Source organism: Rana temporaria, chromosome 6 (assembly GCF_905171775.1).
Source record: "Rana temporaria chromosome 6, aRanTem1.1, whole genome shotgun sequence".
Taxonomy (NCBI): domain Eukaryota; kingdom Metazoa; phylum Chordata; class Amphibia; order Anura; family Ranidae; genus Rana; species Rana temporaria.
The window spans coordinates 219,501,120-219,521,732 of record NC_053494.1 but is presented as its reverse complement, the minus strand read 5'-3'; the positions used below and the strand labels follow the sequence as shown (position 1 = coordinate 219,521,732).

Below are 20,613 nucleotides of genomic sequence, written 5' to 3'. Positions count from 1 at the left end.
GGACAATGGTGGAAATAATGGGTGTACAAAGGGAAGAAATGGTGGGTGTAAAATAGTGGTTCTGGCGGTTTAGTAATGAATCTAAACATGGGTGTGACAATCCCGATACAGGGACGGCGGACTTAACTGTGAAAATAAATCTTCACTTACGATATCGGTGTTCATTCTTGTAGCCTGAAGAGTCCATCGTGATCCCTGAAAGGTAACAGATATAGTTTGCTGTGTGAATGTGTGGACTGCTGCCAGGGTGTCTATAACTAAATCTAATGGACAACTCGATCTATTGATCTGTTGACGAGTACTGGGGCCTTAAATATCCCCCAACTCAGCTGACACCCAATGTGATGAATGCATAATGAGATACTTCCTCTGGGCGATGGCTGTAGACCTGCCACCACCTGCCACCACCTGCCACCACCTGCCACTTCTCAGGAAGTCTGCTGCTCCCTCGCTGTCCAATCACAGGCTGAGGAGTGGGGAAGTGACCGAGCTATATTGCTCTATTTGCGGCAGACAACGGTCCCCCATATCCAGAATTACCTGCTGGTCGTAGAGAGCCCAGAACATCGGGAGGGGGATGTACAGGAAGAGGACTTTGGTCACCATTTTCACTTCTGTGATTGTTTTTTTCTGGAAAAAAACAAACAAAACTAAAAAACACTTGAAATATGAAGGTCTTACAATGAGGATTCTAAAGGTAAAATGTTTTTGATTGATTTTAAATAATCCAAACACCATCGAGGATCTGAACCCCCTTCATCAGGGCTGAGCAACTATGAAGTGAAGTGATACAATACCTGGGGTCAATATTAGACAAAATTTGGAAATTTGGAAAGCCGAAAATTCGAAAATAGGAATGAAACACTGACAATTCAAATGAACAAAAATTGGAAATTTCCAAAATTCCTAAATTAGAAATGTTGTAAATTCGAAATTTTAAAAATTCGAAATTTGGAAATCCAAAAATTCGGAAATTTGAAATCTCCGAAATTCAAAAATTTGTAAATTCGAAAATAAGAATGAAAATCTGACAATTCAAAAGAACAGAAATTAGAAATTTCCAAAATTCGTAAATTCAAAATTTTGTAAATTAGAAATTTCGTAAATTTGAAATTTGAAAATTAGAAATTTGGAAATACGAAAATTCGGAAATCAGAAAATTTGAAAATAAGAATGAAAATCTGATAACTCAAAAGAACAAAAATGTGAAATTTCCAAAATTCGGAAATTTGAAATTTTGTAAATTCGAAATTTGATAAATTAGACATTTTGGGAAAATTAGAAATTCGGAAATACTAAAATAAGAATGAAAATCTGACAATTCAAAGGAACAAAAGTTTGAAATTTCCAAAATTCGGAAATTCTGAATCCGAAAATCCAGAAATTGGAAAATCCAAAAATAAAAATGAAAATCGGACAATTCAAAAGAATGAAAATCCAAAAATTGGAAAACCAAAAATTGTTCCTTCCTATTTGTTAAGATGCGACATTTGTTATTATTTAGAATTTTGGGATTTTTGAATTTTCTAATTTTGGGATTTTTGAATTTTCTAATTTTGGGATTTTTGAATTTTCTAATTTTGGGATTTTTGAATTTTCTAATTTTTGAATTTTCTAATTTTGGGATTTTTGAATTCCCAAATTCTGAATTTCCGAAAATTTGGAAATTCGATGTTCGAAAATCCCGAAATTCGGAATTCGAAACAATATGTTTCTTTTGTCGAACACAGACCAGGAAGCAGAGAAAGGACATTGAGGTGACCAATGAGCAGGCAGGAGACGCTCACACTTACCGAATAGTTTCCGGAGGCCCAGTCCAGCCAGTGCCCCCGCTTGGGGTATTGCTTGGCACGATGCTTCCAGCGGTTCTTGAGGGCAAACTAAAGAGGAGAAAGCAAAAAACAAACAAACATGAAGACGATTCGGATTCAGTTCCTCTCACTCTGATGAGGAGAGACGACACCAAGAACCCCTTTTGTGGCCAAATTATGGAGATCCAACTCAAGAATCTGAAGAATACAGTATTGTGTGGTGGAGCGCAGAGGCCGGCATCAATGTGAACCTACAACAACTACAACTCCCATCATTTTGGAATCTATATTGGCTGCCCATGGGGTGGACCCATACCACCCACTTACAGTGCCCTGAAAAAGTATTCATACCCCTTGAAATTTTCCACATTTTCTCACCCAAACACGTAAATGTATTTTATTGGGATTTTGTGTGATGGACCAACACAAAGTGTCTCATAATTGTGTAGTGGAAGGAAAATGATGCAAATAAATATGTGAAAAGTGTGTGGGGGAGGGGCATTTGTATTCAGACCCTTTTACTCTGATACCCCCAACTAAGATCTAGTGGAACCAATTGCCTTCAGGAGTCACCTAATTCGTAAATAAAGTCAAATGTACACCCATTATGAGGGGTTCCCACCATCCCTGTGCTGAGTCCCCGGGTCTGTACACCCGCTGTGCCCCATTATGAGAGGTCCCCACCATCCCTGTGCTGAGTTTCCAGGTCTCCACACCTGCTGTGCCCATTATGAGGGGTTCCCACCATCCCTGTGCCGAGTTCCCGGGTCTGTACACCCGCTGTGCCCATTATGAGGGGTTCCCACCATCCCTGTGCTGAATTCCCGGGTCTGTACACCCGCTGTGCCCATTATGAGGGGTTCCCCCATCCCTGTGCTGAGTTTCTGGGTCTGTACACCCGCTGTGCCCATTATGAGGGGTTCCCACCATCCCTGTGCTGAGTTCCCGGGTCTGTACACCCGCTGTGCCCATTATGAGGGGTTCCCACCATCCCTGTGCTGAGTTCCCGGGTCTGTACACCCGCTGTGCCCATTATGAGGAGTTCCCACCATCCCTGTGCTGAGTTCCCAGGTCTCTACACCTGCTGTGCCCATTATGAGGGGTTCCCACTTTCCCTGTGCTGAGTTTCCAGGTCTCCACACCTGCTGTGCCCATTATGAGGGGTTCCCACCATCCCTGTGCTGAGTTCCCGGGTCTGTACACCCGCTCTGCCCATTATGAGGGGTTCCCACCATCCCTGTGCTGAGTTCCCAGGTCTCTACACCTGCTGTGCCCATTATGAGGGGTTCCCACTTTCCCTGTGTTGAGTTTCCAGGTCTCCACACCTGCTGTGCCCATTATGAGGGGTTCCCACCATCCCTGTGCCGAGTTCCCGGATCTGTACACCCGCTGTGCCCATTATGAGGGGTTCCCCCATCCCTGTGCTGAGTTCCCGGGTCTGTACACCCGCTGTGCCCATTATGAGGGGTTCCCACCATCCCTGTGCTGAGTTCCCGGGTCTGTACACCCGCTGTGCCCATTATGAGGGGTTCCCACCATCCCTGTGCTGAGTTCCCAGGTCTGTACACCCGCTGTGCCCATTATGAGGGGCTCCCACCATCTCTGTGCTGAGTTCCTGGGTCTGTACACCCGCTGTACCCATTATGAGGGGTTCCCACCATCCCTGTGCCGAGTTCCCGGGTCTGTACACCCGCTGTGCCCATTATGAGGGGTTCCCACCATCCCTGTGCTGAGTTCTCAGGTCTCTACACCCGCTGTGCCCATTATGAGGGGTTCCCACCTTCCCTGTGTTGAGTTTCCAGGTCTCCACACCTGCTGTGCCCATTATGAGGGGTTCCCACCATCCCTGTGCTGAGTTTTGGTGGACTGGCCCTGCAATAGGTGAAATCATAGAGTTCGTTGTGTGTGTTTATATCACTCACTCCGATACAATTGAAGACTTGGGCTAAGATGTTTCCTTGCGGCGGGTACTTCTTGTACATCCCGCTCCCGCTGACAAACACAACTGCAGGAGAGAAAAACACAAAGTCAGACGTCTGTCCTCACCTGACCCGACCGTCCTCCATCTACATGAAGGGAATCATTCACAAACACAACGCTTTCATCGGATGTGAGGCTCGGATTCAGATCTGAGGGAGATCAGCTCTGCACACCGAGGACAGAGGAACCCTGGGGGCAGAACACATTTCTAGAACAAAAATAAATAAAAATCTTTGTGATTTATTTATGAATCAAACTGACTGATCTGATGATGAGAGAGAAAAACAGTGAAATCTCTACAATACTCCGAATGTGAGTCTTCTTCCACTGCTCCGTGGTTCAGTTCTGAGGCTCACGTGCCCATTGTAGGCACTTTTGGCTGTGGACACGGGTCAACATGGACACCGTGACCGGTCTGTGGCTACGCAGCTCCATACACAGCAAACTGTGATCCTCTGTGTGTTGTGACTCCTTTCTATCAGAAACAGCATTACCTTTTTCAGCAATTTGAGCTCCAGTAGCACTTCTATTGGATCGGACTACATGGGTCAGCCTTCGCTTACCACCTCCACCAATGAGCCTTCCCTCCCCCTCCATCAATGAGCCTTCCCTCCCCACCTCCATCAATGAGCCTTCCCTTCCCCGCCTCCACCAATGAGCCCTCCCTCCCCCACCTCCATCAATGAGCCTTTTTCCCCACCTCCATCAATGAGCCTTCCCTCTCCACCTCCATCAATGAGCCTTCCCTCCCCACCTCCATCAATGAGCCTTCCCTTCCCCGCCTCCACCAATGAGCCTTCCCTCCCCACCTCCATCAATGAGCCTTTTTCCCCACCTCCATCAATGAGCCTTCCCTCTCCACCTCCATCAATGAGCCTTCCCTCCCCACCTCCATCATTGCGATCTCCTCCCCACCTCCATCAATGAGCCTTTCTTCCCCACCTCCATCAATGAGCCTTCCCTCCCCACCTCCATCAATGAGCCTTCCCTCCCCACCCCCATCAATGAGCCTTCCCTCCCCACCTCCATCAATGAGCCTTCCCTCCCCACCACCATCAATGAGCCCTCTTCCCTCCCTCAATGAGCCTTCCCTCCCCACCTCCATCAATGAGCCTTCCCTCCCCACCTCCATCAAGGAGTCTTCCCTCCCCACTTCCATCAATGAGCCTTCCCTTTCCACCTCCACCAATGAGCCTTCCCTCCCCACCTTCATTAATAAACCTTCCCTCCCCACCTCCATCAATGCGCCTTCCTCCCCACCTCCTTCAATGAGTCTTCCATCCCCACCTCCATCAATGAGCCTCCCCTCTCCACCTCCATCAATGAGCCTTCCCACCTCCATCAATGAGCCTTTCCTATCCACTTCCATCAATGAGCCTTCCCTCCCAAACTTTATCAATGAGCCTTTCCTCCCCACCTCCATCATTGATTAGCCTTCCCTCCACTTCCGTCAATGAGCCTTCCCTCCCCACCTTCATCAATAAGACTTCCCTCCCCAACCTCCATCAATGAGTCTTCCCCCCCCCACCACCATCATTAAACCTTCCCTCCCCACCTCCATCAATGAGCCCTCTCCCCTCCCCACCTCCATCAATGAGCCTTTCCCCCGCCTCCATCAATGATTAGCCTTCCCTCCACTTCCGTCAATGAGCCTTCCCTCCCCACCTCCATCAATAAGACTTCCCTCCCCCACCTCCATCAATGAGCCTTCCTACCCACCACCATCATTGAACACTCTCCCCTCCCTCAATAAGCCTTCTCTCCCCACCTCTATCAATGAGCCTTCCCTCCCCACCTCCACCAATGACGAGCCTTGCCTCCACCTCCATTAATGAGCCTTCCCTCCCCACCTCCATCAATGAGCCTTTCCTCCCCATCTTCATCAATGAGCCTTCGCTCTCCCCCACCACCATCAATGAGCCTTCCCTCCCCACTCCCCACCCCCATCAATGAGCCTTACCGCCCCACCTACATCAATGAGCCTTCCCTCCCCACCTCCATCAATGAGCCCTCCCTCCCCACCTCCATCATTGAGTCTTTCTTCTCCACCTCCATCAATGAGCCTTCCCTCCCCACCTCCATCCATGAGCCTTCCCTCCCCACCTCAACCAATGAGCCTTCCCTCCCCACCTCCACCAATGAGTCTTCCCTCCCCACCACCATCATTGAACCTTCCTTCCCCACTTCCATCAATGAGCCCTCTCCCCTCCCCACCTCCATCAATGAGCCTTTCCTCTGCCTCCATCAATGATTATCCTTCCCTCAACTTCCGTCAATGAGCCTTGCCTCCCCACCACCATCATTGAACACTCTCCCCTCCCTCAATGAGCCTTCCCTCCACACCTCCCTTAATGAGCCTTCTCTCCCCACCTCTATCAATGAGCCTTCCCTCCCCACCTCCATCAATGATGAGCCTTGCCTCCACCTCCATTAATGAGCCTTCCCTCCCCACCTCCATCAATGAGCCTTCCCTCCCCACCTCCATCAATGAGCCTTCCCTCCCCACCTCCATCAATGAGCCTTCCCTCCCCACCTCATCATTGAGTCCTCCCTCCCCACCTCCATCAATGAGCCTTCCCTCCCCACCTCCATCAATGAGCCTTCCCTCCCCACCTCCACCATTGAGCCTTCCCTCCCCACCACCACCATTGAACCTTCCCTCCCCACCTCCATCAATGAGCCCTCTCCCCTCCCCACCTCCATCAATGAGCCCTTCCTCTGTCTTCATCAATGATTAGCCTTCCCTCCACATCCATCAAAGAGCCTTCCCTCCCCACCTCCATCAATAAGACTTCCCTCCCCCATCTCCATCAGTGAGCCTTCCCTCCCCACCACCATCATTGAACCTTCCCTCCCCACCTCCATCAATGAGCCCTCTCCCCTCCCTCAATGAGCCTTCCCTCCGCACCTCCCTCAATGAGCCTTATCTCCCCACCTCCTTTAATGAGCCTTCCCTCCCACCTCCATCAATGAGCCTTCCCTCCCCACCTCCATCAATGAGCCTTCCCTCCCCACCTCCATCAATGAGCCTTCCCTCCCCATCTCCATCAATGAGCCTTTGCTCTCCCCCACCGCCATCAATGAGCCTTTCCTCCCCACCCCCATCAATGAGCCTTACCTCCCCACCTCCATCAATGAGTCTTCCCTCCCCACCTCCATCAATGAGCCTTACCACCCCACCTCCATCAATGAGCCTTCCCTCCCCACCTCCATCAATGAGCCTTTTTCCCCACCTCCATCAATGAGCCTTCCCTCTCCACCTCCATCAATGAGCCTTCCCTCCCCACCTCCATCATTGCGATCTCCTCCCCACCTCCATCAATGAGCCTTTCTTCCCCACCTCCATCAATGAGCCTTCCCTCCCCACCTCCATCAATGAGCCTTCCCTCTCCACCCCCATCAATGAGCCTTCCCTCCCCACCTCCATCAATGAGCCTTCCCTCCCCACCACCATCAATGAGCCCTCTTCCCTCCCTCAATGAGCCTTCCCTCCCCACCTCCATCAATGAGCCTTCCCTCCCCACCTCCATCAAGGAGTCTTCCCTCCCCACTTCCATCAATGAGCCTTCCCACCAATGAGCCTTCCCTTTCCACCTCCACCAATGAGCCTTCCCTCCCCACCTTCATTAATAAACCTTCCCTCCCCACCTCCATCAATGCGCCTTCCTCCCCACCTCCTTCAATGAGTCTTCCATCCCCACCTCCATCAATGAGCCTCCCCTCTCCACCTCCATCAATGAGCCTTCCCACCTCCATCAATGAGCCTTTCCTATCCACTTCCATCAATGAGCCTTCCCTCCCAAACTTTATCAATGAGCCTTTCCTCCCCACCTCCATCATTGATTAGCCTTCCCTCCACTTCCATCAATGAGCCTTCCCTCCCCACCTTCATCAATAAGACTTCCCTCCCCAACCTCCATCAATGAGTCTTCCCTCCCCCCACCACCATCATTAAACCTTCCCTCCCCACCTCCATCAATGAGCCCTCTCCCCTCCCCACCTCCATCAATGAGCCTTTCCCCCGCCTCCATCAATAATTAGCCTTCCCTCCACTTCCGTCAATGAGCCTTCCCTCCCCACCTCCATCAATAAGACTTCCCTCCCCCACCTCCATCAATGAGCCTTCCTCCCCACCACCATCATTGAACACTCTCCCCTCCCTCAATAAGCCTTCTCTCCCCACCTCTATCAATGAGCCTTCCCTCCCCACCTCCACCAATGACGAGCCTTGCCTCCACCTCCATTAATGAGCCTTCCCTCCCCACCTCCATCAATGAGCCTTTCCTCCCCATCTTCATCAATGAGCCTTCGCTCTCCCCCACCGCCATCAATGAGCCTTCCCTCCCCACTCCCCACCCCCATCAATGAGCCTTACCGCCCCACCTACATCAATGAGCCTTCCCTCCCCACCTCCATCAATGAGCCCTCCCTCCCCACCTCCATCATTGAGTCTTTCTTCTCCACCTCCATCAATGAGCCTTCCCTCCCCACCTCCATCCATGAGCCTTCCCTCCCCACCTCAACCAATGAGCCTTCCCTCCCCACCTCCACCAATGAGTCTTCCCTCCCCACCACCATCATTGAACCTTCCTTCCCCACTTCCATCAATGAGCCCTCTCCCCTCCCCACCTCCATCAATGAGCCTTTCCTCTGCCTCCATCAATGATTATCCTTCCCTCAACTTCCGTCAATGAGCCTTGCCTCCCCACCACCATCATTGAACACTCTCCCCTCCCTCAATGAGCCTTCCCTCCACACCTCCCTTAATGAGCCTTCTCTCCCCACCTCTATCAATGAGCCTTCCCTCCCCACCTCCATCAATGATGAGCCTTGCCTCCACCTCCATTAATGAGCCTTCCCTCCCCACCTCCATCAATGAGCCTTCCCTCCCCACCTCCATCAATGAGCCTTCGCTCTCCCCCACCGCCATCAGTGAGCCTTCCCTCCCCACTCCCCACCCCCATCAATGAGCCTTAACGCCCCACCTCCATCAATGAGCCTTCCCTCCCCACCTCCATCAATGAGCCATTCCTCCCCACCTCCATCAATGAGCCTTCCCTCCCCACCTCCATCAATGAGCCTTCCCTCCCCACCTCATCATTGAGTCCTCCCTCCCCACCTCCATCAATGAGCCTTCCCTCCCCACCTCCATCAATGAGCCTTCCCTCCCCACCTCCACCATTGAGCCTTCCCTCCCCACCACCATCATTGAACCTTCCCTCCCCACCTCCATCAATGAGCCCTCTCCCCTCCCCACCTCCATCAATGAGCCCTTCCTCTGTCTTCATCAATGATTAGCCTTCCCTCCACATCCATCAAAGAGCCTTCCCTCCCCACCTCCATCAATAAGACTTCCCTCCCCCATCTCCATCAGTGAGCCTTCCCTCCCCACCACCATCATTGAACCTTCCCCCCCGACCTCCATCAATGAGCCCTCTCCCCTCCCTCAATGAGCCTTCCCTCCGCACCTCCCACAATGAGCCTTATCTCCCCACCTCCTTTAATGAGCCTTCCCTCCCACCTCCATCAATGAGCCTTCCCTCCCCACCTCCATCAATGAGCCTTCCCTCCCCACCTCCATCAATGAGCCTTCCCTCCCCATCTCCATCAATGAGCCTTTGCTCTCCCCCACCGCCATCAATGAGCCTTCCCTCCCCACCCCCATCAATGAGCCTTACCTCCCCACCTCCATCAATGAGTCTTTCCTCCCCACCTCATTCAATAATCCTTCCCTCCCCACCTCCATCAATGAGCCTTACCGCCCCACCTCCACCAATGAGCCTTCCCTCCCCACCTCCAGCAATAATCCTTGGCTGGCCATCACCCTGTCACTGGTTGGGCGGTTTCCCTTTCTTGGACCACTTTTGGTCGGTCCTGACCACTGCAGACCGGGACCATCCCACAAGAGCTGCAGTTTTGGAGTTGCTCTAAACCCAGTCGTCCAGCCATTACAATTTAGTTCTTGTCAAAGTCCCTCAAATCCTTACACTTGTCCATTTTTTCTGCTTTCTATACATCAACTGTGGTCAGAATGGTATGGCTGAGCGGTGTATACAGTATATCTAAAGTGAAACCTTTTTTTCTATTTTAGATTGGGGATTTATGAAACCTCTGTTTATACCCCTGTATATAGTTCAGCCTCACAGTCTGCATCCACTGCTAGATACTGTATTTTCCTAACCGGGTAACCCCTTTGAAGCAAAAATATAAATATAAATAATAAAAGACAATTTTCTTTTCTCTTTCTTTTTGCCTGACTGACTCTGAACCTACCAATTCTGGAGTGGATTCTGTAAGAAGGCACTGCTCGGGCCAATGCGGTCGATCCATGGAGCCGCGGCGTCACTTTCAGTTTCCCACTGTCACAGAGAAACCGGAAGTGATGCCGCGGCTCAGAGGAAAGCACCAGCCATGTCCTACGGCGGTGCCATTAAAAAAAAAACACACAACAAGGAGAATAACTGTACGATGGTAGCGTTCAGGCGAATCACTTAGCGCCACAAGGACTCACAAAAGCAGGCAAATGAAGCGCCTCACCTGCATCACGTGACTGCGTAGACGTCATGCTGCCCATAGACAGCTGTGTCCGGCGCCCATACACAGTGCACTTAAAGGACCTTTTGGTAACTAGCTTTGGGGGGGGAGCAGCGCCCGTGTGCCCCCTATGGACGGGCCGCCACTGACAACTCACAATTCCTTGTCGGAGGAGGGCGGAGATGCACGGCGGAAGCCGCCGTGATGCCAAGGTGAAGGAGACGCCTAGAGGAAACGCTGCCCGCGACCTAGATGGGGTAAGTGCGGGGCTGGTGACCAACTGACTGGGGGTCGGGGGGGGTTGGGGTGCGGGTGACCCGAGCGACCGGGTGCATTGTTTGCCGCCCCCCCCCAAAAAAAAAATACCTTTAGCCACCACTGATCAGACATCCTTCTTATTATCTTTCATTCGATCTTCTCCACCAATAAATCGGTTACAATGTTTGATTTTGTTTCCTGTACTATTTACAGGGTGATTCTTGTAATTCTGTTCTCATGAAATTCTTCAACACGTTACATAATAATAGAATAAAGAATTTCCAATAAATCGGTTTACTTACTCAGTGCAACCAACATCAAAGCGGCTGGAACGCCGAACGCCAAAGCGTAACAATCCATTCCGAAGCATTGGACGTCTCCTGCAAGACACAGGGGAGAGGTGACGTGAGAGGACGTGTCTGGTAAAATTTTAGTGCGATGGGATAATGAATAGACATGTGCAATTTGTTTTGTTCCGAAATCGTTTTTTGGAAGAAATTCAACACATTAAATAATTCATAAATATTAATAATAAAAACCCATTTAATATTTCCGAAATTTGAAAATCAAAATCTGTAAATTCCAAAATTCCGGAATTTTGTAAATTTGAGAATCGAAAAATCTAAAGTTCGAAGATTCAGAAAATCGAAAAATCTGACATTTTTGAATTCAGAAATTCGGAAATTCGAAAATTAGAACGAAAATATTAAATATTAAATTTGAAAATCTAAAAATCTAAAGTTTGAAGATTCAGAAAATCTAAAAATCAAAAATTTGAAGATTTTAGAATTCAGAAATTCGGAAATTCGAAAAAACCCATTTAATATTTCCGAAATTTGAAAATCGAAATCTGTAAATTCCAAAATTCCAGAATTTCGTAAATTTGAGAATCGAAAAATCTAAAGTTCGAAGATTCAGAAAATCGAAAAATCTGAAATTTTTGAATTCGGAAATTCGAAAATTAGAACGAAAATATTAAATATTAAATTTGAAAATCGAAAAATCTAAAGTTTGAAGATTCAGAAAATCTAAAAATCTAAAATTTGGAGATTTTAGAATTCAGAAATTCGGAAATTCGAAAAGAAGAAAGAAAATAAGAACGAAAATATTTCCGAAATTTGAAAATCTAAAAATCTGTAAATTCCAAAATTCCAGAATTCGTAAATTTAAAAATCGAAAAATCTAAAGTTTGAAGATTCAGAAAATCAAAAAATCTGAAATTTTAGAATTCAGATATTCGGAAATTCCAAAATTAGAACGAAAATATTAAATATTAAATTTGAAAATCGAAAAATCTGTAAATTCCAAAATTCCGGAATTCGTAAATTTGAAAATCGAAAAATCTAAAGTTTGAAGATTCAGAAAATCGAAAATTCTAAAATTTGGAAACGTTAGAATACAGAAATTCGGAAATTCGAAAATAAGAACGAAAATCCGAAAATAAGAACGAAAATATTTCCGAAATTTGAAAATCTAAAAATCTGTAAATTCCAAAATTACGGAATTCGTAAATTTGAAAGTTCGAAGATTCAGAAAACCGAAAAATCGAAAATTTGGAAACTTTAGAATTCCGAAATTCGAAAATAAGAACGAAAATCCGAAAATTAGAAAACCCGAAAATTAGAAAATCTGAAATAAAAACTAACTAATAATAACTATTACTAACTATTAAATTATAGGTATTGGAATTTCCTTTTTAAATTTGACCGTTAGTGAACATAACCAATACGAATTTATCCAAAGTTACGAATTAATAATAATAAATGACACTAATAATATTAAAAACGTTTTATTATTATTATTTATTATTAATTTGTTCTGTTCCATGTGTTTAGATGCGACATAAATTTTTTCAGATAATTCGTAACTTCAGGTGAATTCGTATTCGTTACGTTCACTAACAGACAAATTTGAAAGAAAATTCCAATACCTATCATTTAATCGTTAGTTATTATTAGTTAGTTAGCTATTATTTAGAATTTTCGTTCTTTCGAATGTTTGCATTTTTTTTTTTTTTTGGATATTCGAATTTCTAAATTTTCTAAATTTCTGAACTTTCGGATTTTCGAATTTCCGAATTAACGAAAACCCTTTTAACATATTTTTCCGAATATTTGTAAATTCTAAAATTTGTAAATTCGAATATTCGAAAAGTCATAAATTTGAAATTCAAAAAATATCCGGAAATTCGAAGATTCGGAAGATTCGAAAATAAGAACGAAGATACGAAAATCCGAAAATAAGAAATGAAATTCAGAAAATTCAAAAACCCTGAAAATGAAAAAAATCTAAAAAAAATTAGCTAACTAATAAATGATAGGTATTGGAATTTCCTTTCAAATTTGTCCGTTAGTGAATGTAACCAATACGAATTTATCCAAAGTTACGAATTATCGTATCTAAACGAACATAACGTAACTAATTAATAATAATAAATGACAATAATAATAATAATAAAAACTTTTTATCATTATTATTTATTATTAATTTGTTACGTTCCATTAGTTTAGATGAGGCATTCATTATTTCAGATAATTCGTAACTTCGGATGAATTCATAATTCGTTACATTCACTAACAGCCAAATTTGAAAGGAAATTCCAATACCTATCATTTAATCGTTAGTTATTATTAGTTAGTTAGCTATTATTTAGAATTTTCGTTCTTTCAAATTTTTGCATTTTCTTTCTTATTTTTGGATATTCGAATTTCTAAATTTTCGAACTTTCGGATTTTCGAATTTCCGAATTAACGAAAAACCCTTTTAACAAATTTATCCGAATATTTGTAAATTCTAAAATTTGTAAATTCGAAAAGTCATAAATTTGAAATTCTGAAAAATCTGGAAATTCGAAAATTCGGAAGATTCGAAAATAAGAACGAAGATACGAAAATCCGAAAATAAGAAACGAAATTCTGAAAATTCGAAAACCCTGAAAATGAAATAAAATTTTCATTATTATTTATTATTAAATCGTTCCGTTCCATTTGATTAGATGCGGCATTCGTTTTTTCGGATAATTCGTAACTTCGGATAAATTCGTATTACGTTCACCAACAGCCAAATTTGAAAGGAAATTCCAATACCTATCATTTATTAGTTAGTTATAATTAGTTTGTTATTATTGCAAATTTTCAGATTTTCTGATCTTCTTTCTTATTTTCGGATAATTTTTAATTTTACATTTTCGAATTCAAATTTCTGGGATTTTCGAATTTACGAATTTTCAAATATTCTAATTTGTTAAACGGGTTTTTGTTAATTCAGATATTTCCGAACGTATTTGTCGAAATTTGTTAAAAAAAAAACTAATTTGGAACGAAACTAAGGGCCAGATTCTCGTAGAATGGAGTAAAACTCCGGCGGCGTAACGTATCTCATTAACGTTACGCAGCCGCAAGTGCTTGATTCACAAAGCACTTGCCTGTAAAGTTGCGGCGGCGTAGCGTAAATTCTTCAGCGCAAGCCCGCCTAATTCAAATGATCCAGGTAGGGGGCGTGGATCATTTAAATTAGGCGCGTTCCCGCGCCGATCGTACTGCGCATGCAGTCCCTAAAATTTCCAGACGTGCATTGTGCTAAATGACGTCGCAAGGACATCATTGGTTTCGACGTTAACGTAAATGGCGTCCAGCGCCATTCATGGACGACTTACGCAAACAACGTACTTTTTTAAATTTCGACGCGGGAACGGCGGCCATACTTAACATTGGTTGCCCCTCATATAGCAGGGGCAACTTTACGCGTCGCAAAAGCCATGGAAACGTCGTAAATTCACTGCGTTGACCGCGCGTACGTTCGGGAATCTCGCGTAAATAGCTAATTTGCATAGACGACGGGGGAAAACTACGTCGGCGACACCTAGCGGCGCGAAAAAAAATTACATCTAAGATCGGACAGCGTAAGAGCCTTACGCCTGTCAGATCTAATGGATATCTATGCGTAACTGATTCTAAGAATCAGTCGCATAGATACTCCGGGCCAGATTAGGACTTGCGACGGTGCAAATGGCGTTGCGCCGTCGTAAGCCCTTTGAGAATCAGGCCCTAATTGCGTAATTGGAAACCGATGCTCACTGTGTTCATTCAGGAAAGGAAGGGGTCAGTAAATTACATATTTACCGGCCCCTTCCCCCGCTCTCCATCCTGAAACAAACCCGTGTGCCTGCAGCAGCTGCTGGCAGGAGAGGAGGGAAGTCGGCCACGCTGCGGGGGGGGGGAAAGGGGGCGTAAACAACAGATGGAAGGGGTGCATAGCCTGGAACCAATCCCCCTGCAGTGCAGCAGGAGGGAGAAAGAGGAGAAGAAGCCGGCAGTGCTGCACGGGGAGGCAGAGGAGGATTTTTGTACTGCAAAAAAATCAGTACAGCCGCCCCCCCTGCTCAGCAGGTGCCCATCAGTTAAAAATGGGCGGGGCCCCGGGCCCACTACAGGAGGGTCGGCTGTACTGCCTTTATCAGTAGCCTTGGGAACCGGACAACTGACCTCTGAGAATCGGCGTCACGAAGGTGGAGATGAGACTGCCGGCGTTGATGGCCATATAGAAGATGGAGAAGAATTTTCCTCTCTCTTTTACCTGGAGAAGACGGGGAAAAAAAGCAAATAGTTTATTAACCACTCGACCTCTGGAAGGTTTTACCCCCCCCTTTCTGATCATTTTTATAGTAGTATTGGCAGTGATCAGTGACTTATAACGGGACTGCGACATTGCGGCGGACATTCGGACACGAACTGACACTTTGTGGGAACCAGTGACACTAGTAAAATGATCAGTGCTAAAAATATGCACTGTCACTGTACTAATGACACTGGCTGGGAAGGGGGTCAAACATCCTATGGCAATTTAAAGGGTTAACTGTGTGCCTAGCCAGTGTTTATGTGTGCCGCTTTTACTAAAGGGAAGTGATTGGATTTTCTTTCCTGCTTTGGCGCTGGGCCATGGTGGCATTGCAGTTGGAAGGGATGTCAAGAGGAGCAATGGTTCCTATATGGTTTCCTGGGTTACTGAGGTAGCTATCCGATTGGATGCTGCCGCCCCATGTGACTCTGGCAGCCATCTTGGATCTTTAGGTAGCTAAAGGACCCGGCCAGTTTTTGCGATTCGGCACTGCGTCGCTTTGACTGACAATTGCACGATCGTGCGACGTTGCTCCCAAACAAAATTGGCGTCCTTTTTTCCCCCACAAATAGAGATTTCTTTTGGTGGTATTTGATCACCTCTGCGGTTTTTATTTTTTTGCGCTATAAACAAAAATAGAGCGACAATTTTGAAAAAATTCAATATTTTTTACTTTTTGCTATAATAAATATCCCCCAAAAATATATATATAAACATTTTTTTCCTCAGTTTAGGCCAATATGTATTTTTCTACCTATTTTTGGTAAAAAAAAAAATCGCAATAAGCGTTTATCGGTTGGTTTGAGCAAAATTTATAACGTTTACAAAATAGGGGATAGTTTTATTGTATTTGTATTCATTTTTTTTTTTTTACTACTAATGGCGGCGATCAGCGTTTTTTTTCGTGACCGCGACATTACGGCGGACACTTCGGACAATTTTGACACATTTTTGGGACCATTGTCATTCTCACAGCAAAAAAATGAATTTAAAATGCATTGTTTACTGTGAAAATGACAATTGCAGTTTGGGAGTTAACCACAAGGGGTTAAGTGTGACCTCATATGTGTTTCTAACTGTAGGGGGGTGTGGCTGTAGTTGTGACGTCATTGATCGTGATTCCCTATATAAGGGAACACACGATCGATGACGGCGTCACAGTGAAGAATGGGGAAGGTGTGTTTACACACGGCTCTCCCCGTTCTTCAGCTCCGCGGACCGATCGCGGGACTCCAGCGGCGATCGGGTCCGCAGGTCCCGTGGCCGCGGGCCACGGAGCTTCGGACCAGGTCGCGGGAGCGCGCCGCGGCCCACGGCTGGGCACTTAAAGAGGACGTACCTGTACATGCCTGTGCCCAGCCGTGCCATTCTGCCGACGTATATGTGCAGGAGGCGGTCCTTAAGTGGTTAAGCGCCCTGGCTCTCAGACTTGGCGCACATTTTGCGTGTGGGTAGTGTAGGGATAGGTCACCCGCCTGACAGGGACAGTATAAGTGGTGAGGACAGGTTCCAGAGAAGTAGAGAAAGAGCAGGGACATGCTATCTTTCCTGGAAGCCTCCCCCGTTTGGGCACAGACCGCCCGGGCCACGTTCTCTAATTCTTTGAGACGGACGCTGTTGGAGCATCCGAGACCTGCTGTTACCCTGTTTGCTGCAACATCCTGTGAGTGCGCCGGGTCCGGTTGACTTCCCGCCGGGGAGTTGCGTTTATTTGAACTTTAACTACAATACAGTTCTGTTATTGCATCTGGACTCTCAGTGTTAACTGGAGCCGCACCACGCCGCCCCTCCCCCACACACGTGTGTTCAATCTGGAAATTATTCAGACGCAGATTAGACTTTGTGATTGATTTGTTTTTTATTATCCGTTTGTCTTCTGTAGTCATTTGTTTTTAGTATCCTTGCTTTGTTTTTATTTTATACATCATGGAATCCTCTGTTTTTATTTCATACAAGGTATCCTCTGTTTTTATTTCATACAAGGTATCCTGTAATCATTTGTTTTTATTTTATACATTCGTCCTTCACTGTGGATGGTAGTTTTTTATTTATTTTATTTTTTTTTGTAGAAGGGTTACGTTGTTTTTGTTGTATTCATTGGCCCGGATTCAGATACATTGGAATATCTATCGGCGGGGCGTAATGTTTATCAGATACGTTACGCCGCCGTAAATTAGGGCGCAAGTTCTGTATTCAGAAAGAACTTGCGCCCTAAGTTACGGCGGCGTAACGTATGTGGTCCGGCATAAGCCCGCCTAATTCAAATCTGGATGATGTGGGCGTGTTTTATTTAAATTTCATGTGACCCCGCGTAGTTTACATTTTTTATGAACGGCGCATTCGCCGTTCGTGAAAGAATCCCAGTGCGCATGCTCGAAATTACGTCGTAAATCGTCATTGCTTTAGACTTGAACGTAACTTACGTACAGCCCTATTCGCGAACGACTTACGCAAACGACGTAAAATTTTCTACATTTGCCGCGGGAACGACGTCCATACTTAACATAGGATACCCCTCATATAGCAGGGGTAACTTTACGCCGGAAAAAGCCTAACGTAAACAACGTAAAAAAATGCGCCGGCGGACGTTCGTTTCTGAATCAGCGTATCTACCTAATTTGCATATTCGACGCAGAGATCTACGGAAGCGACACTTAGCGGCCAGCGTAAATATGCACCCTAAGATACGACGGTGTAAGAGCCTTACGCCGGCCGTATCTTAGTAAAATTCTGGCGTATCTTGCTTTCTAAACATAGAAAGAAGGTACGCCGGCGCTTCGTAGCACTTACGTGGCGCATCAATAGATACGCTGGCGTAAAGGCTATCTGAATCCGGGCCATTGTATCTAGACATGTGCAATTCGTTTTGTTCCGATTTCGGGTTTTTTTTTACGAATTTTCGACAAATTCGTTAATTTGGAAATATCCGATTTTAACAAAAACCCGTTTGACTCATTTTTCCGAATATTCATAAATTCGAAAAGTTGTAAATTCGTAAAATTTGAATAGTCGGAAAGTCTTAAATTTGAAAACTCAAAAGTCCGGAAATGTGACAATTCAGAACGATCGGAGGATTCGAAAATCAAAAAAAATTCCCGAAAATTCAAAAATCTGAAATAATGACTAACTAATAATAAAGTAACTATTACTAACTATTAAAATATAGGTATTGGAATTTCCTTTAAAATTTGGCTGTTAGTGAACGTAACAAATACGAATTTATCCGAAGTTACAAATTTTCCAAAATAACGAATGCCGCATCTAAACGAATGGAACGTAACAAATTAATAATAATAAATGACAATAATAATAATAAAAAAAAGTTTTTTTATTATTATTATTATTATTATTATTGTCATTTATTATTATTAATTTGTTCCGTTCCATTTGTTTAGATGCAGCATTCGTTATTTTGGATAATTTGTAACTACGGATAAATTTGTATTCGTATTGTTGACTAACAGCCAAATTTGAAAGGAAATTGTAATACCTATATTTTAATAGTTTGTTATTATTATTTCGTTTCCGGATTTTGGTTCCTTCGAATTTCTGGATTTTCGGATTTTTCGAATTTACGAATTTTCAAATATCTGAATTAACGAAAACCTGTTTACCAAATTTTTCCGAATATTTGTAAATTAGAAAATTTGTAAATTTGAATATTCGAAAAGTCGTAAATTAGAAACTCAAAAATCCGGAAATTTGAATATTCTGAAAAATCGGAAGATTCGAATATCCAGAAATTCGAAATAAAAGAACGAAGATACGAAAATCTGAAAATAAGAACGAAATTTTGAAAATTCTAAAATCTGAAATAATAACTAACATATAATAACTTAACTATTACTAACTATTAAATTATAGGTATTGCAATTTCCTTTCAAATTTGGTTGTTAGTGAACGTAACGAATACGAATTTATCCGAAGTTACAAATTATCCAAAATAACGCATCTAAACGAATGGAACGTAACAAATTAATAATAATTAATGACAATAATAATAATAATAATAATAATAATAATAATAATAATAATAATAATAATAATAAAAAAAAAACGTTTTATTATTTATTATTATTGGAATTTCCTTTCAAATTTGGTTGTTAGTGAACGTAACAAATACAAATTTATCAAAAATAATGAATGCCATTTCTAAACGAATGGAACGTAACTAATTAATAATAATAAATGACAATAATAATAATAATAATAATAAAAGCATTTCATTATTATTATTTATTATTATTAATTCGTTCCGTTCCATCTGTTTAGATGCGGCATTCGTTATTTTGGATAATTGGTAACTACGGATAAATTTGTATTTGTTATGTTGACTAACAGACAAATTTGAAAGGAAATTCCAATACCTATAATTTAATAGTTTGTTATTATTTGTTAGTTAGCTATTATTTAGAATTTTCTGATTTTCCTTCTTTTGAATTTCTTGATTTTCGGATTTTCGAAATTATGAATTTTCAAATATCCGAATGAACGAAAACCTGTTTAACAATTTTTTTCCGAATATGCGTAAATTTGAAAAATCGGAAGATTCGAAAAGTCATAAATTCGAAAACTAAAATATCCAGGAAATTTGAAAATTTGGAAAAATCGTGAGATTCGAAAATCCAAAAATTCGAAAAATAAGAACGAAGATACAAAAATCTGAAAATAAGAAGGAAATTCCGAAAATTCTAAAATCTGAAATAATAACTAACATATAATAACTTGACTATTACTAACTATTAAATTATAGGTATTGGAATTTCCTTTTTACATTTGTCTGTTAGTGAATTTATCCAAAATAGGGAATGCTGCATCTAAACGAATGGAATTTGGCCTGGCATGGCTCAGGAGGGGGAGGGGGGCTCACGATCTCCCCCCTTTCTTGATATGCCGAGCTGCATGCTCAGATAAGGGTCTGGTATGGATTTTATTTTACCACGCTGTTGGTATTGTATTGCCAGCAATTTAGATGTATTTTTTTTTCTTTATTAATGTCAATTTTGCTGCAGCAGGTTCTATACGTGGTTTACAGGCAGATTAAGGAGACCCCCCCCCTCCCCCCAGGCATTATATTTAATGGAATTTTTATTGTTTTACTTTAAGCATAAAATTAATACTCCTGTAAACATTTTCTTTAAAAAAAATAATAATAATAAAGTTTCCCCCTAGGGCAGTACCCGGACCCCCATACCCTTTTTATGGCCAATAACTTGCATATAATCCTTTAAAAATCTTACGTTATCTTCATCAAACTGGTCACCGCCGAAGGCCGCGACGCAGGGCTTGATACCGCCGGTCCCGAAGGCGATGGCAATCAGACCAATGATGCAGAGAGCCCTGAGAAAGAGGCGGAGACAGAAGATTATGTATAATGGGGGTCCACTTACCCCTCCCCCTGCTCCTGTAGAGC

The 20,613-nt window shown here is 43.8% G+C and overlaps 1 protein-coding gene across 1 annotated transcript in view; it reads right to left on the bottom strand.

Annotated features, from left to right (window-relative positions):
• LOC120944272 (solute carrier family 15 member 2-like) overlaps positions 1–20,613 on the bottom strand; it is a 56,853-nt gene that overhangs the window by 21,074 nt on the left and 15,166 nt on the right. The window contains exons 5-11 of the mRNA XM_040358285.1: positions 20,441–20,540; positions 15,068–15,158; positions 10,886–10,963; positions 3,734–3,816; positions 1,794–1,880; positions 541–630; positions 151–195 (exon numbers count right to left, since the gene is read on the bottom strand). Of these exons, the coding sequence (XP_040214219.1) occupies positions 151–195; positions 541–630; positions 1,794–1,880; positions 3,734–3,816; positions 10,886–10,963; positions 15,068–15,158; positions 20,441–20,540 (574 nt within the window). The remainder of the gene's footprint in view (positions 1–150; positions 196–540; positions 631–1,793; positions 1,881–3,733; positions 3,817–10,885; positions 10,964–15,067; positions 15,159–20,440; positions 20,541–20,613) is intronic.